The sequence below is a fragment of the Pezoporus wallicus genome, unplaced genomic scaffold, assembly GCF_028554395.1.
Source record: "Pezoporus wallicus isolate ANWC-B61680 ecotype Strahan unplaced genomic scaffold, APGP_CSIRO_Pwel_v1 scaffold_2617, whole genome shotgun sequence".
In the NCBI taxonomy this organism is placed as follows: Eukaryota; Metazoa; Chordata; class Aves; order Psittaciformes; family Psittacidae; genus Pezoporus; species Pezoporus wallicus.
Window position 1 is genome coordinate 1,345,795 of NW_026637592.1, and position 16,688 is coordinate 1,362,482.

A 16,688-nucleotide genomic window follows, 5' to 3' on the forward strand; every position below is an offset into this window, starting at 1 on the left:
CCAGCCCTTGTGTTTTAAGACAGTTCTGTCTCTGTGGTCCCCTGATGAGGTTTCTTCCTCAGGTCTGTCTTTTGTACACTGGCTTTTTCAGAGCATGGCCATAGCTGTTCAGAGTGCTCATAACGTGTGTGTGTGTCTCTCCCCTTTCCCCCTGCCCCCAACCACTTACACTGTGCTTCCCATAAACACAATTGCAAGCTGAATATAGTCGACATATTTCCTCTTTGCCAGCTTCCTTTATCTGTTTGTGGCTCTGGGATGATGGTGAGGGACAGAGTGAGGCAGCAGGAGCTGAAGAGGGCAGGCAAGTGGGTATATAACAACTCATGTAGACAATGGGGCTAAATGAAAGTATTTTGAAAAAGACACTGTGCTGTACTGGAGCATTTACCGTTGAAATGGCAGGAGTTCTCAGAAGAAAGGGTCAAACAAGCACGTAAGTGGTTGTAGGTTCTGTTCCTTTCTTTTGTGAAAGTTAGAACACAAATCGGCTCTTATTTTGGTACCCAATATGCAAGACACATGTCCAGCATCCCACATACGCGCAATTGAGACATCTTGTTTCAAGGCATAAAGATCAGCTGTAAGGATGAACGTATAGGTAACATATTTGAGGTCTTGGCCTCGGCAGGTGTGAAGTGCCATTGCTGAAGCTGAAGGCAGTTTATAGTGGCTGAAGATCTGGCCCTTAACTAAGGCAAACAGTTTAAACACATTTTGATCTGGCATTTTATTTCTAAAAGGAGAACAGAGATGATAATGGTATAAGTGGATTTCAGAGAGAGATTTAATGGGACAGTGATGAAAGATCGAGTGGTCTTTTTCTGTCAGTCAATCTCTGTTCTCTTTGTTTCTTATTTTTTTTTTAAGTCACAGTGATTTGTTAACTGCAGAAACTGGCAGTAGGCAGAGAGGATGACCGTGTGGTCTTATGCCATCCAGCTGATGACCAGTTTCTGCAGATGGTATGAGGGATCACGAAGTTAAGTTCCATGTGTATTGTGATGATAGTTGCATCTATATTTAAAGCTTTCTGTCAGTGAAGCACTCATGGTGTTGTCAGATGTCTATTGGACTGTATGAGCTGCAACTTCTTGCAATTGAATGTCAATAAGACCAAAGCTATTCTGGTTGATTCATAGCACCAGCTTAAGCATATTCACTTGCACAGATTACATTTGACAGATAGTTACCTTCAGCTGAACTCTGTGGTTAGAAGCTTTGGTATACTCTTGACAGTGAGCTTAGGGCTGATGCCTTATGTTTATTTCATATCCTGTTTTTGCCTTCCTAATACTGCATGTGTATGTCTACATTTAAATAAATTCAAAGCTGAAGTACTAGTCAGTCCACTTGTTATCTTTGGACAGAATGTTGTGAGGAGTCAATTTCAGTATTTAAAGAATGGTGGGGTTTTTTTTTCCTATTTAGGCAGTTTTAATTTCAAAAGCTGTCTAATTGAGGATTTTCTTTTATTAGGAACTCTTGGAAAAGCATCTGTCAAAGTCTAGCAAGTGTAAAAGAAAAAAGTAGAGGATAAAACCAACGATGAAAAAGTATTATTCCTTTTGGAATGTTTTCCTGCTAGTCTACTAGTTTGCTGGCCTGCAGGAATATATTCAACACAGATATTCTTACCCTGTTATATTAGAGAAAGTTAAAATTCTCTGGATTCTGCAACAAGATTGTGCATGGTGTCATCAAATGTGTGTGTGTATCCCCTGTAAATCTTGTAAAGAAAGGCATTTTTCAAGGCCTTTTGTAATGGTCCTACAATAGTCTGGGGTTGCAATACAGTTTAATTTGTTGATGAGGTTAGCTGATCCTGCTTATGGTGAATTTACATATATTGAAACTTTATTTGGAGCATACTGAAGAAGAATTAAACTTTCAAATTATTTCACGCCATTTCCTTGTGCAGGCTCCTAGTCAGCTTAAAGCAGCATCCTTATTTTGAAGAGAAACTCAGTAATTTAGCAACAAATAGCTTGTGCATATACTGTTTCCACTCAGAACTTCAGTTCCTGGTTTTAAAGGCCAAAGGTGATTTTCCTATAGAGTTTAAAGAGATGATAAAAGAGGGATTTTTGAGTTTTTACTTCTTTCAGGGAAGAGTAGGAGTGCAGCATCCTTGAATTTTGATATAAATGAGCGAAAAATAAAATACTTGATAAATGAAAACATTTTTGGTTGGGCATTTTAGCTAGACTGGCATGCTCTGGTAAGAGGGCAGATTGATTTTATTGTTGGCTATGGTTAGATAATGAATCTCAGCCTAGAACCATGTTGTCACAACTTCCTTCTAAAAATGACAGAATGCTTGGAAATAAAGGAATCTTCCCTAACTATGAATACTAACTTCAACACTTTCTTTCTTAAAATCATCTTAATGAAATCCCTTACCATACTGTTACTTAAATCAGTGGTTGCAATGAATGGCCCCAGGCCCTCTCTGTTTTATTGCTGTAAAATGAGGCCTGAGAACCAAAGGTACATGAAAAGCATCACACTGAAACCTGAAGAGATGCAAGGGTTGCAGTTTGCCTCTATCTTCTTGTGCTCTTTTCCTTCAAGCCTGCAGCCAAGTTGCTTCAAAGGCTTGGGATACAGAGGGGTGAGTAACTGTTTGCTAAGAGGTGCACATTTCTTATAGATGAAATAATTTTTTGTAAATGTAGTATAGGATTTGAATATGGAATTTAGACATGTGAATAACATCATTTAAAAATAGCAGGTAAAATAAATTTTATTGTGTGAGCATCTCCTGCGTTTGTTATAAGATAATGGGCAAACAATCTGACGTGGAAGATTTTAAATACCTGTAATGGCTCTATAAGGTAGTACTCCTTTTCTCCTATACTTGGTAAGAAAGAGAAATGCATTTGAAACCAAGACAGGGTTCTGGCTGAAGCGGCACCAAGCTCACTGGCAAACCCATCAGGCAGTTCTTTTACTGGTATAGAAGCTGCCATTTGTCTGTCATGTGTTAACGCAGATAAATTATCTGAGCTGGCTTATCCTCGTGGATATTATTTTTCAATTTCCACTCCCCTCATTCCCCCTGTCCCTATTAACATTGTTATTAACATCTTTTTGGTCTGTTTGAGAACAAGATCCCAGACAAATTCTTCCTGACATATTCTTGTTCTCAGATGTTTGCTACATAAATTCATTATCTCTTGCCAAGCTTTAGATCTGCCAAGTTTCCTCTGTGTTGTCTCAATTTTCCCTCCAAATAAAAGCCATTAAAATGCAAAGAGCAAAAGACTACAAATGAGCTCTATTTATCTTAGGGGTGTAAGCTTTGTCTCTGGGGGAAAATAATAAAGAGTGAGCACAGGAGATTTTGATGTATGTAAGACACCTGCCCAAGCGTCCCTTAGCAATACTGCCATCACTGTCAAAATGTACTTATACTACAGAAATGTATGCTAGTGCTTATTCCTGAATTATCCATTCAGCTAAGGTTGTAAATTTAGGTTAGGCTACATGTGGTATGGTGTAAGGAGAGATAAGTAATATAAGACTGTATGAGCAGGCTGTGTATTGGTGCTGCGTAATGTGTGGAGTATGAGGTGGTTGAGTATGGAGTGGAGTCTTGATGAATCTACAGAGGTTAAGTGTGGAAGCTACTGCACCTGTATAGCAGGTGGCTGACAGAGAGATTACCTGAAGGCTTTGGAGAGGTAAGGAGATTGGGATAAACCATTTTTGTTCCTTCTTTGTATTAGTGTTTGAGAAAAGTAGTCCTTGGAGGCATGGAATCTGCTCCCACCTGTATTCAATGCAATTTTGTGTGGTTCTCCTAAAGCTGAATGTAGTAGACTAAAGAGGAAGAATAAAAATTAGTAGAATAATGCAAAATAAGATGAATAAAGTAGAACTGGGGAGATTAATAAAGGAGCCTTTGAGATGGATTTTCAGGATGGGTAAATTGCGCAGTTTATTCGGTGAGGGAAGGTGCTGAATTGCGGCAGAAAGTTGTCTGCCATTTCTGCTGCATCAATTTAGGGCTACATACACACACAGCTTTTTAAAAACATGTAAAATGCAGCACTGTGGAGTTGGGGTGCTAGCTTTGCTTAAATCACATCTGAAAGTAAACTTTATCCAATTTTTTTCCTGCAAAAATTCCATTCATCAGCTTTCTGTTGCTTAAGTCCATTTCACTGACCTTTCCTCTTCACTGAAATTCACTTACAAAATATTAAAGATCTGTGGAAGCCTTTGTAACTGCAGCTTCAGCAAGGTTTGCAATTATGCAAGGAAATACTGAAATGCATACCTATGTGCATCTCATCTCTTTGATATGCAAGACCCCTTTACTGGATCTTTTATTAACTGTTCCGCTTCTGTTTCACACCTGCTTTCACAGTGTAGAGATATGAACCTGCATTTACCCCCGTGGTCGAATATGCCGTATATCTTTATATGAGTACCCAAAAAGAGTTTATTTAGACAGGTTGAAGGTGAACAGGATTTTTATGCTCAAGTTTCTGATTAGACCATTAAAGCAGAATCACTAATTCCCCTCCTTCCATCTATTGTCTCCCCTCATCTGTTGTCATCAGTGACCACTGTTGATTTGTTGACTCTATTAAAGTATTCAAGGAAGCCACAGGCCTGTCATTTTGGTCATAACCTTAATCTGTCTTCTCACCTTGGGAGAAAATGTGTTAATACACTCTCTGTTTTTATAGAATGAACTCATTGAAAAATTTCCTGGTACAATACATTTAGAAGAAGAAAACCCACTCTTGGTTATTTTAACAGATAGGAAGCAAAGTTTTGGTAGCAACTTTTCTAAGAACCATAGCAAATTCAGTGATAGTAAACAATTGTAATGATACCCTGTGTAGTAATTTTTGAGCTGGGTGAGTCACCACTTCTCCTGGCTTCTTGTAATTTCTGATTCCTCATTTTTTCTAAATGATTAAGTAAATAATTTATACAAACTCCTGCTTTCATGTACACCTCTGTGTAACTTTGTGGATTCTGGAGTTACTTTAGCTTTTACAGTGACTAAGGAGAGGGGTCACTTCTGTCAGTTTGCTGAGCTGGAAAATAAATGGAACATTTTTTCCCCCCCCTTTTTTTGTGTCTTACAAGTGAATGGTATAGCTACCTAATTGCTCTTCATAAAGCACTTAAATTCTTCATATTGTGTATCACATTACTTCTTATCACAAGTATCTTATCAGTTTATCAGAAATAAGTTTCTTGCTCTGTAAATAGAGATATTTTTTTTTTTAAAGGGTAGACTAATACAGACTTGTCTAAGTTTTCTTGCAGTTTCTTTTTTGTTCACTTATTTGGATGAGAATTTGCTTGTTTTCCCATATTTGAGAAGCAGGCTTTACGTTTCTGTTTGTATTCAGTTTTTAAATTTAGCTTTCATTTACAGCTATCTAAAGATGAATTTTTAACTGAAAAATTAGGTGTCTGATACAAACCATAGATCCCTAAACTGCTTCATCTTAATGAAAACAGTGGTTCCATTGCATGTGTATTCCAATTCCTAGTATTTATTTGAATAGGAAGTTTTGGTCCTTGTCCTTCTTTTATATGTCAGTCATTCCTGCCCCTGCCATCTGAGGCTTTCTTTGATGGTATAAATAGCCTTAAGATCTGAAGTTACAGTTGAACTGTTTGCCATAACGAAGTTGGCTGGATAACTAACTAGGCCAACATTGGTATCATTTGGCCTGAATGACTGGAAAAAAAGTTCTTTATTTCATTTTTGGTGCCAGCGTTCTCTCTGTTGTGAAACTCCTCATTTATGGCCTGCAAATCTGGGGAGAAATCCCTCTGCTTTCTTCCTGTCTTGCCAGCTGCTGTGATCTAGTTATTAGAACAAGAGGTGATGAGAGGAAACTTTAAGATTCAACTGTTATGGTTACTAGAAGCTATAATGAATAAGAGTTAAAAAGAATGTATAGTTAACCAGTAGAAGAGATTAATGTTGTCTTGAAATAACTCCCTTTAATTTATCAGTAATATTTTAATAATTCTTCCCTGTGCCATTAAATATTGTGATAGGAAAGACAACCTAAAGGAAAAGATTGTGCTAAAAACCAGGTATATCTTTGAAACATATAGTAATTATAAATTCTAAAAAATTTGGGGAAGAGACTACTGCTTCTGTTGGTTGTGTCCATTAGTGCAGTGGAGTTTTGATCTCTTGTTAGTCATCTTAAGCTCTGCTGTGCTATATTTAGCTATCATTTATTATTTTTTTAATGGAACATAAAGGGTTCTTTTGCATGTCTATTTTATTTATTAGAAATCATTCTGCACAGGGTATCTGGGTAATATTAATATTAGAGCTTATTTTTGATGGAAAAATCTTGATGTAAAAAGATCATGGTCTCCATTTATTTTGGCTGAGAATTCAATTCTACATGGAGGAGACTGAAGTTGTCTCAGTTGTCTATATATATATATATATGTAACAGGACATTTTGATGACAGGATGATTAAGAAGCGTGAAGAAAAAGTGTATGTTGCTTAAATATGAAAGATATCACACATAATATATGTGTCTGCTATTAGCTGAAAGGCAAAACTTTGTAGATTGGGGTCTCAGAATTCCCCCAAATTGACTTTGGCTTGGAAAATGCCATTGTAGCTCAAAAAAGGGAGTCAGTATACCTGTGTCTTTTACTTGATACCCAAAATGTGTCCTGCCTCTGTAGTAATGAAGAAAAATATTACTCTATTTTTTTGAAAAGCATATTGATAGTTTTTTAAATTAAAATACTGAATATTTTTATTATATCTCTTATACAGCTTATTTATACCCGTTTTAACTATTTATGCATTTAGTATACAACTGTATGTTATAACTATAGATAACAGTGCAGTTCAAATTTTAAAAAAAGAAAACCCCATGGTATTCTTAAATCAATCTATACAGTGGGTGCCTTTGGGGAAGTACACGTTTGCATTCAAAGAGCAGCTATACAAAATCATACAGAAGAAATCTATGGAAAGGTATTAAATATGTAGAAACCATGGATAGCTGATGCAGTCTGTGAACTGAAAGTGGTTTGAGTTCAAAGAGTATTTGGGAGCAGTATCATACATGCTTACCATGCTCCTATATGCTCCCCTGCTTCTGCTTTTTTGCCATAGTTAGTCCCTTAGTCTTAGCAAGTACAACTGTTCTGAAGTGTGGTATTTGGTTATACTGCTTTTTTGCCACACAGATTACTGTGATATAGTGGAAAATTCTGCTAGCAGTTAATACATTAATAACATGAAAATACTGACTTTTGTTTACACGACAGCTCTTCCTGATCCAAACCAAGTGACAAACCTGTGTTAGGTTTTATTGTTACGTTTTCATAAGGAGGGTCTGAGTAGCACAGATGTTTAGGTGAGAAAAGAAACAGTTGTGATGCCTTTTCTGTCCCTATTTCATTTTATAAGCAGGAGCTTGTGTTCAGTGTGTCCTCCATTCTGCACTACAGTGACCCATAGGGCAGGGAATTTTTCCTAGGTAGAAAGTGATTTGATTTGCTATTGCTGGCTCTGATGGGCCATTTGGTTGTGACAGAGGACTATAAGGACTTAATTAGGGATGCGCTGAAAGAACTAGTCTATCAGCCCATTGGCCCAGCACTTCTCATCTTTGTAACTCTTCTGGATCATAACAAGAATGCTATTAAAGGAAAGATGATGGGTATCTTTCACCATCTCAGTTCAGCATCAAATGGATTTTCCATTGCTTGGAATTGGTATCAGGCTCTGCATTGGCAAAGGCTAATGTAGTTGCAGAGTGAATTTATCTTGCTAACTAATCCTTGCCACCTCCCTGTGAGGTGATTTGCTAAGTATCTGCCAGATGGGTAAGTAGGGAGGGAGGGATGGTTTCAGAGCTGGGATTAGAGTGCTGATGTCCCAGGCTTCTGGTCTTGTGTTCTGCACAACTATGAGGCCAGCCTTTTAAGCCCATCTTCTGTTACTGTCATGGGGCAAATTCCTATTGAATGTTATTGATAAAGACAACAGGGGAATAATCCTGTTGTCTTAGTCAGGAGTGGAATTCATCTTTTATTTCTGTAGTATTGTATGCAATTTAATGTTAATGGTCAGGAGACCTTAAATAACCACATCAAACAGCCGATTCAGCGCCAGCCTTCCTTTTTATTTAGCTTAGTCTAAACTGACACCAAACTTTGAGACATTCCTCTTTTTCCACTGTGGAGAACCACTGGGATTTTTTTTTCCTACCACACATGGTTTCCCTCCTACATTTTCCTCCCATGTCAGATATTCATACCCCCTTTAATAACCAGCAGGGGGATCGTTACATTGAGCTACTGCCAAATGCATAATGACTGCTGCCTTTGCCTTACACAGTCACTGCACTACTGATATCCAATTCAGCATTGTAAAGTGCTTAGGGCTACCTTGGGGATGTGCTATATTAAACCCAACTATTCTAAATCCTATTTAATACAAAGAGATTGGTGGTGGTGGGGAGATTTAAAATTGTCGTTAGTCACCTATTTTCAACCAGTAAAAATACCTGGTCACTTAGAGCCCAATTCTGTCACTCTTCAGTCAGAAATAGTCCCACTGATATTTGGTGGGGGGTGGTGGTGGTGCATGAAGGCAAGTGCTGTGCTTCCCACTGGGGAAATCAGGTCCCTATACAAGCTGCAGCTGAGATAGTAAGCTTGCAAGGAGCTGATGGGGGTGAATGTTCCCGTTTCTGAATTCCACTTACAGATATTTTACAACTGAAAACAGGAGAGTGGGAGCATGCTTCATATCTGACTGAAAATAAAGGTACTCCTAAACTTGTAAAAGACAACGTTTTTATTTGAATGATATGACAGAGCTGCCACAGGAGTGTTACCTGCTATAAAGAAAGCTTAAGAATTATTACCTTTATTAGACCAGTGACACTGAGCTTTAGCCATACATTTCTAACTTCTGTCCCTCTACAGAGACAATTTTCTTTTCTTAAATAAACTGTCATGCTAGTGTTAATATATTGTTGGCTCCCTCATACTCCGAGAATACTGCTGATATAAAACATGTATATGTTAGATTGGTAATAGTATCTTTAGTGTAGCTGACTAGAACAAATGTGTTTCCCTCATGGCTGTGCTAATGTGATAAAGGAAAATTGGCTGTTCATCAGCTTTTGGCTGGGTAAAGACAGTAGAGATGGAACCACATTCTTTTTTATGCATTAATACCACTGAGAACTTTTCACTAGTTATATTTCATGTGCGGGCATGTTGTGCAAAGATGTTGTAAAACATGAGATAATGCTACAAATAACGAAGTGGGAAAGCCTGTATCTTTTATGATGATAACAGTCAAACACCAAATGACAGTAACAGGCTGTAAAAAATGAGATGCAGAGAAAAAATGCAATGTAACCACCATATACATGTGTACTTAGGCTCTTGCAAATAGGGCATCAGATGTTTAGAGGGCTTTGAATTAAAATTAAATAAAAAACTTTTGTATTTAGGTCACTGATGTGTCAAGACAAAAGATAATTTAAAATGAAGAGATGTATTTTGAGCGGTGAAACTCATATGCGATAATTTTGTGAACAAATCTCAAGGCTTAGTAATTATGATAATAGCCTTCAAATTTCCATCAGTGGAAGGGCAATAAATATTCCTGTCTAAATTTGGGAAATATTGACTGAATCTGGAAACAGCAATAAAGCTCAGCATCCATTTGTGTGTTTGAGAGTGCAGTTTAAGGAGAAAAATCCATCCATAGAATTTTGTGTGAAGCCTAAATAAAAAACAATCCAAACCAACCCCTCCATCTCATTTCATATTTCCTTTCTTAAAATACTGATAGACTCCTGTTGCCGAAGGCACTGATGCTGATCATCTGAGCTCAGATTTATAGATAATTGTGTCTGTTTATCTTGGTCTGAAATTTGAAGGACTTTATTGGTGGAATAGCACTGTGAGTGCATATATTGTGCTTTTCAACTGGTGTTTTTTCAGGTTCTGGTTCTCCTCTTTGCAACAAATTATTTGGGCTTGTAAACCTTCTGTTTGTCCTCACATAGATATTGTTCTTATGGAAGCAATTATTCTAGGTTTATTTTGTTTTGATTAGCATAGATATCAAGACAAGCTAAAGTGCTCTAGTTTTATTTGGTCCTCTGTAGACACAATTCACCAGACATCCATATCTACAAAATGAAAATAACACTCTAAATTTGCAACAACAAAACGATGTTTCAAAACCTGAAAGCTACCAAGCTCTGATGTGAAATAAGCCTTATGCAAATGAACTGTTGCTAAAAATCAAGGAATTTCAGTTTTGCAAATAAATCACTTTCTGAAATAAGTGAGATTAAGGTTATTCTGTAAAACAGTTCAACAGAGTTCAAAAGTTTGGGGTAAGCTGAACTTAGTTTCTGTACTGAACTTCATTAATGTGAAGCTGGCTATAGCCACCAGAAGCCTCCAATTTTTTTGTGTGCCTGTATTCTTTTAAATGAGGGTATTTATTTTCATAAAAGGGAAGGCAGAAAGGCATTCCCATATTATTAAGCTTTTTCTAAGTGTATGTAACCTAAACATGAGGATTTTTAATAAAAAAATTAAAAAAAAGCACTATGTAAAAGCTCAGCATCTTGTAAGTTTGTGGAGCCAGGAGAATGCCATGACGTATTTTTATGAACATTAGCTCAAATTTAAAAGGAATTGGCAGGGAAGGGAGCACTTGCAGAAAAGGGCACCCTGGGGTACTGGCTGAGTGCATATTCGTAGTCAAGGGTTTCCTTGATGTAAGGGAATTACTGACTGGGTGTAAAGCAGATGTAGCCAGTTCCTATGCTGTTCCCTTCAGCCCTTGTAGAAAGAAACATGCTGGATTTAGGGAGGCATTTTGGAGGGGTGTTAGAGGCCTGGCTGAAACGTGATTCATTTGGTTGTCCTGTATATGGTATGTGAGACCCTCGAGGCCTGTTTGAAGTGATGTGTATGAGAAAAGCTCTGACAGCTGTAACATGTGCCTATGGCCTGAAGCTGCAACCAGCCTTGTACCTTGTGAAGCACAGCCACCCTTCTTCTTTCTTCCCCTGCCCCTCCAGATTACTGTACTAGTTTTTTCTTTCATCTAATCACTGCAGAAATTTTATAATCCATGCATTTCAGTGATGATCTTACTAACTGGATTGCTAATGGATGGACAGAATAGAGGCAACTACTTCTGGTAGGCACCAAAAGTAAAGATACACAGCAAGCAGGTTCATGTGTTGAACAGTTAAACAGTGACAGACATAGCATGTAATCAAAGTGATTGCTTAATTGAAGCATGTGTTTGCCCCTTTGCGTTGATTCTACAGGTGTATCACAACAGAATAAGTTTCTTCTTGAATGGCTGGGAAGATGACAATACACCATTTGATTCAAGGATTCTTGTAGGAACAGTAGCAGATACTGGTGCTGATGGTACACTGCAAATTGGACAAAGCTTCACAGGTAAATCTTGTAGCATTTTAGTGGAATGCACTGAAATATTCAATGAGGTGTGCACAATGTGGTTAGGAAATGTGTGAATCATTTCAAATTAAGTATATGCTGAGAAGTAGTATCTTCCTGCAGGAGTAAATTCCTAGCATACAATTAGCTTTCTTAAAAGATTGTCTCGTAAGATAGATGTTTGGTAGATAATCCTGTAGGATCATAATTTATGTGTTACTGAATAGGTAGATTTTCTTCAAAATGTGGGTAGGTAGGGGGACACATTCCATTAAATGACAAAGCATAGTTTTTCTGAGTAAATATATGAAAATATTTCAGAATGGGATTGTGCATGGCCACTATACTGCACTCCTCTCCTGAGCAGAGCTGAAGTTTCTGGCTGTTCATGTTGTTCAGTTCTATCCAATGCTCACATAAACTAGTAGCAGAATGAGGATCCCTCAGCCTCTGGTGATGCCTGATAACGTTACTCTTAATCTACATTTAGAATTTTATATGTACTGCAGCATGACAGGATCATTGTAGAACAGCTGGGGGATATTTTGTTGTTTTACACAAATTCTTGGTTCTGCAGATGTAAGAATACTGACTCTTGCTCTTCAGGAATGTTTTGATTTGAAGCTAACTCCTAACTATATGTCACTTAAACAACTTTCTTGAGCTCTTGGGCAAGAGAGTCATTCTGCGCCCCATTTCTTAAGGCCTGTATTTGGAAGTGTTCTTTGTGATTTTGATTCTGAGTGCTGGATAGCTAGTAAATGTATAAATGGAATATCTTTAAATGCTTTTTATCTTTATTGTATAAATTGATAGGTACAGTAGTACCTACTGTATCTCTTCTCTAATTAGAGGTGGCACATGGACTGGCTCATTACTTCTGTCTAATGAGCCAATCCTTGTGCCACCTCTCTAATCAAAAAAGAGATAGGTACAAAATATTCTTATAAAGTTATTATAAATCATTCTTTTTATAAAAAAATTAAGTCACTGCCCTCTATGGTTTTGTCCGAGTCCAAGATGGTTTCATTCAGGTGGGGTAATTGTGCAAGAGAGATTTCTGAATTCTGAATTAAAGGTGCTCTCATGCAGTGCAAAGCTGCCTTCTGCTCAGTAGATTACTTATTTATAGTATATTTTCTTAGGTTTAGAGCAATTTGTTGGAAGAATGCAAGATTTTCGATTTTACCCAGTGGCACTTACAAACAGGTAAAGAACTTTCATTTCTGGAAAAAAAACAAACCAAGAGTGTGGGGAGAGGGAAGAATAAATTACAGTATGCTTATTTCCCAAAGTGTAGTGCTTTTCAGATGTCTCCTTTAGATGATAGCTTATGATGATGTAGTTTACTGAACCTCATTTCAAAGATGCCTTTTAATCTGAAAAATCTTGAGTTAAAATAAATTCAACAATTTAATGTATTTTGCTTTTGAAGTTTTGCTTAAATATAACTTATATACGTAGTACATATGTACTGGAACTCCACACTCAGTAATCTGTGCACTTCTCTGTGTTATTGTTGTCCTTGTTACAGTCTTAGTGTTTGTGCAGAGAGTAGACCCAGTTGCTAAATTTCAATGCTTATGAAATTCTGAAATTCTGAAAGTCTAAGTGTTACTTCAGCATATTTCTGACATAATAGTGTGTGCTGGGTGAGACTTGCCAAGCTTTACCAAAGCCCCATGTAAACTGTAGGGTGAAGAAGGGAGCGCAGCCAGTTCAGTTTAGACCACTCAAACACCAGTAATCCAAATGAAGAGAACAGGCACTTCAAATAGCATGCTGGCTTTGTGTCTGTGAGCCTGGCTACTGTGCTTCAGCAGTTCCTTTGCTCTGTTTTCAGCTTCCTCATGGTATCAGTCATCTGTGTCAGGTATTCCTGGTGCTTCCCTCATCCCATGCACTCACCCCTACCCCGAAGTGCTGTTGTCTTAACTGTTTATTGCTTTCTATGTTAGATTGTCACCGTAAGCCGCCAATGACTTGGCCAGCTCAGCTGCACATAGCCCTGGGCAATTGCTTTGACTTGCTCTGTTCCTGAGGCCAAATTGTGGTTGCCACTGCAATTTCTGTTGCCCTCCAGCCTCCCATCCTAGCGCATTACAAAGAAATGTTACCTTTGTTATCCAGCTCATGCTGGATTAATCTACTCAATTCAAGCTGGCCAGAAGTAGTCAGGTCCTATTTGTCTGTGTGGTGCTTCTGGGTAGGCTACGTGCAATGACACTCGTGACTGCAGACCTTGAGGCTACTTAATGATATTCTTTCGATAAGATGCAGAACAGTTTCCTGAGAGTTCAGCTGTCTGCAGGACATTAGGATGAACTGAGCTCCTGTGAATTTGAAGTATTAATAAGAATCTGAATTCCAAGACATAAGAAAATCATGTTGGTTGTATCCTTTCAGAGCAGCGCTTGTCAAATCCTTTGAACTATAATTTAGTTCACTGAAATGAACAAAGCTTAGCAATTGAAAAATAAGGTATTTTACAAAGTGTTGTGATCTACTGATGTATTTGTAGGTGTAGTTTTGTGTCCACAAATAACTTGGTCCAAAATGTTTATCTGGGATAAACTTGTGAACTAAAGTAGTGCCTGCATATCGAAGTCTATGGCTATCTAAAAAGTCCTGTAACTTTGGGTTTTGTGGAATTTGCAATGGAGGCTAGCTAGTGATTCAGTTGATAAGTATACAAAAATTATGTTCTTACTGATAAAGTAGGAAAATGAGAAAAGAGCTTTTTAATCTAAAAATTCAGTATCTTCTAGGTGCACAAAATCCTTTTACACCATAAAAGTTTAGGTTGTCCACGTTGTTCATATATCTATCTGCTTGCCTGCGTACATAATAGCTATATATCTATTACAGTTGCTGATATCAGAAAGAAGTGAAGTGAGTCAGTAGCTTTGACATGCTCCTACAGACTGAGGACAGCTAAAAAAAGTGGCCATTTGTATTAAAGTTAGTTAAAAGTGGAAATACCTGTCTGGTTTTCTGAGGTGCAATGTGATATTGCTCAAGATGATCTTTTTTTTTTTTTGGTGCAGATGTTCAACTCATCTGTGGTTAATGGCAATATGCCAGTGGTATGGTATGCTTAAGAACAGTGTCCAGATCACTGCATCCTACCTAGCTTTAGACATCCCAACAAAGAGCTTATTTCCCTTGGCTCCATGAGATGAAACCATGCATTTAGGGTTCCTAAGCTGAATTTTGTTTAATCTGAGCCTAGAGGCACAAAGTGGCACTTGTCCTTTTTCATCATGTATGTAATTATTTTTTTTTTTTTAATGTGCTCTGACAGAGACATTTTGGAAGTATTCTCTGGAAAATTTCCTCACCTGCATACCCAATCTGAGTGCCGCTGTCCTGGAAGTCATCCTCGGGTACACCCATTGATACAGAGGTACTGCATCCCTAATGGTGCAGATGATACCACTAATGACAGAGTGCTGAGGTTGGATTCAGAAGCTCATCCTCTGTATTACATCAATGATGATGACATTGGGACCACCTGGATTTCATCTGTGTTTGCTAATACTGCAGATCTGGATCATGGTGTTTCAATCACAATAGATTTACAAAATGGACAGTATCAGGTAATGAGAAGATTACGTTTGGTGTTTATTAAATCAGAATGAGGAAAAGACTTTTGTAGGCATTTCATTACAAATTTAAGGAAATTAAAACATTGTGCTTTAAGATGTTATTCTTAGAGGCCCAGGAAGAAAGCCTCCTTTATCAGCATGAAACAATGCAAAAGGCAACATAATGAATTGTATTTTTTGTCATTCTCTTTTGATGTGCCTGGGCTGTTGTAAAAAAAACAGTAATCTAGAATACATATAAAAGACTCTGATCTTTGGTTTTAATCAGGAATATGTGGACTGAAATATAGATTCTACTGTCTGTGAAGTGGTAAAGCAGACTATAGTGCCACATTGGAAAAAAAAAAAAGAAAAAAGGTTATATTCTCATTGTTTTACACCTCAGCCATTAACATCAGTTTATAAGTTTGTTTTCTTCTAGGTATTCTATATTATACTGCAGTTCTTTAGCCCACACCCAGAAGCAATAAGAATTGAAAGGAAAAAGAGAGATGATCTAAACTGGGAAGTCTGGCAGTATTTTGCTAAAAATTGCAGTATTTTTGGAGTGGATAACAATGGATCTCTGGAAAAACCAGACTCTGTCAACTGTCTCCAGCTTTCTAGGTATGAGTGGGTATTATCTGCGTAATACAGATGCTCTGAATGGGTAACATCCTGGCACAGTTCATTTCTATGTCCCAATGAGATAGAATCTTTTAATTTGGTATATTATTATGGGCTGCTGAGTATATAATAGATCCCAAAATATCACCAAAAGGTCATCTGTCATTTTAATCAGATTTCAGCTATTGAGGAATGTGACACAATTGATTCCTCTGTTATTTTTGAGCTAGATTTTTGAAATTTTGCATGTTTGTGTTTTGGGGAGGCTTTTGTCAGCAGAATGATAGAACATTGAGATAAAGAGTGGAGGAAGGTGCTGGTAGACTGTTTTAAACTAGTGAATGCGAAAATACACCTGATCTCTGAGAGTGCAACTTGTTCTGAAACTTAGAAGAGAGGCCAGATTTAAGTACAAAATCCTATCAGCTTTACCACTAACCATGCAAACTGTATAACAAATGGGTTGAAATTGTTTCTTGGCGCTTTCTAATATTTCTAAGCAAGAACCAAAATAAAATCAGGGAAAGGGGGTTGAGGGTGAGAACAATCATTGACTTTTAGGAACATGTTGCAAGCCTTTTTACTAGACAGCATGTGCAAATTTAAAAATATAACATATACAATGACCGCACCACCCAAGTCTTGGAAGGCACACACAGGGACTGTGAGAATGAAGACCTTGGGCCCACTGTAGGAGAGGATCTGGTTCAAAACCATCTTAAAAATCTGAACGTGCACAAGTCCATGGGTCCTGATGAAATCCATCCGCGGGTCCTGAAGGAGCTGGTGAATGAATTTGCTAAGCCATTGTCCATCATATTTGAGAAATCATGGCAGTCAGGTGAAGTTCCCGATGACTGGAAAACGGGAAATATAACCCCCATTTTCAAGAAGGGGAAAAGGGATGACCCAGGGAACTACAGACCAGTCAGTCTCACCTCTGTGCCTGGCAAAATCTTGGAGCAGATTCTCCTGGAAGGCATGCTAAGGCACATGA

At 37.7% G+C, this 16,688-nt stretch overlaps 1 protein-coding gene across 4 annotated transcripts in view; it reads left to right on the forward strand.

Annotated features, from left to right (window-relative positions):
- The window catches only part of USH2A (usherin), a 372,328-nt gene that overhangs the window by 17,738 nt on the left and 337,902 nt on the right, over positions 1 to 16,688 (forward strand). For all 4 annotated transcript variants that reach the window (XR_008971850.1, XM_057406464.1, XM_057406465.1 and 1 more), the window contains exons 4-7: positions 11,342 to 11,477; positions 12,623 to 12,686; positions 14,782 to 15,076; positions 15,507 to 15,691. Coding sequence is in view for 3 of the 4 variants with exons in the window: in XM_057406464.1 (XP_057262447.1) it covers positions 11,342 to 11,477; positions 12,623 to 12,686; positions 14,782 to 15,076; positions 15,507 to 15,691 (680 nt within the window). In the remaining variant the exon portion in view is untranslated. The remainder of the gene's footprint in view (positions 1 to 11,341; positions 11,478 to 12,622; positions 12,687 to 14,781; positions 15,077 to 15,506; positions 15,692 to 16,688) is intronic.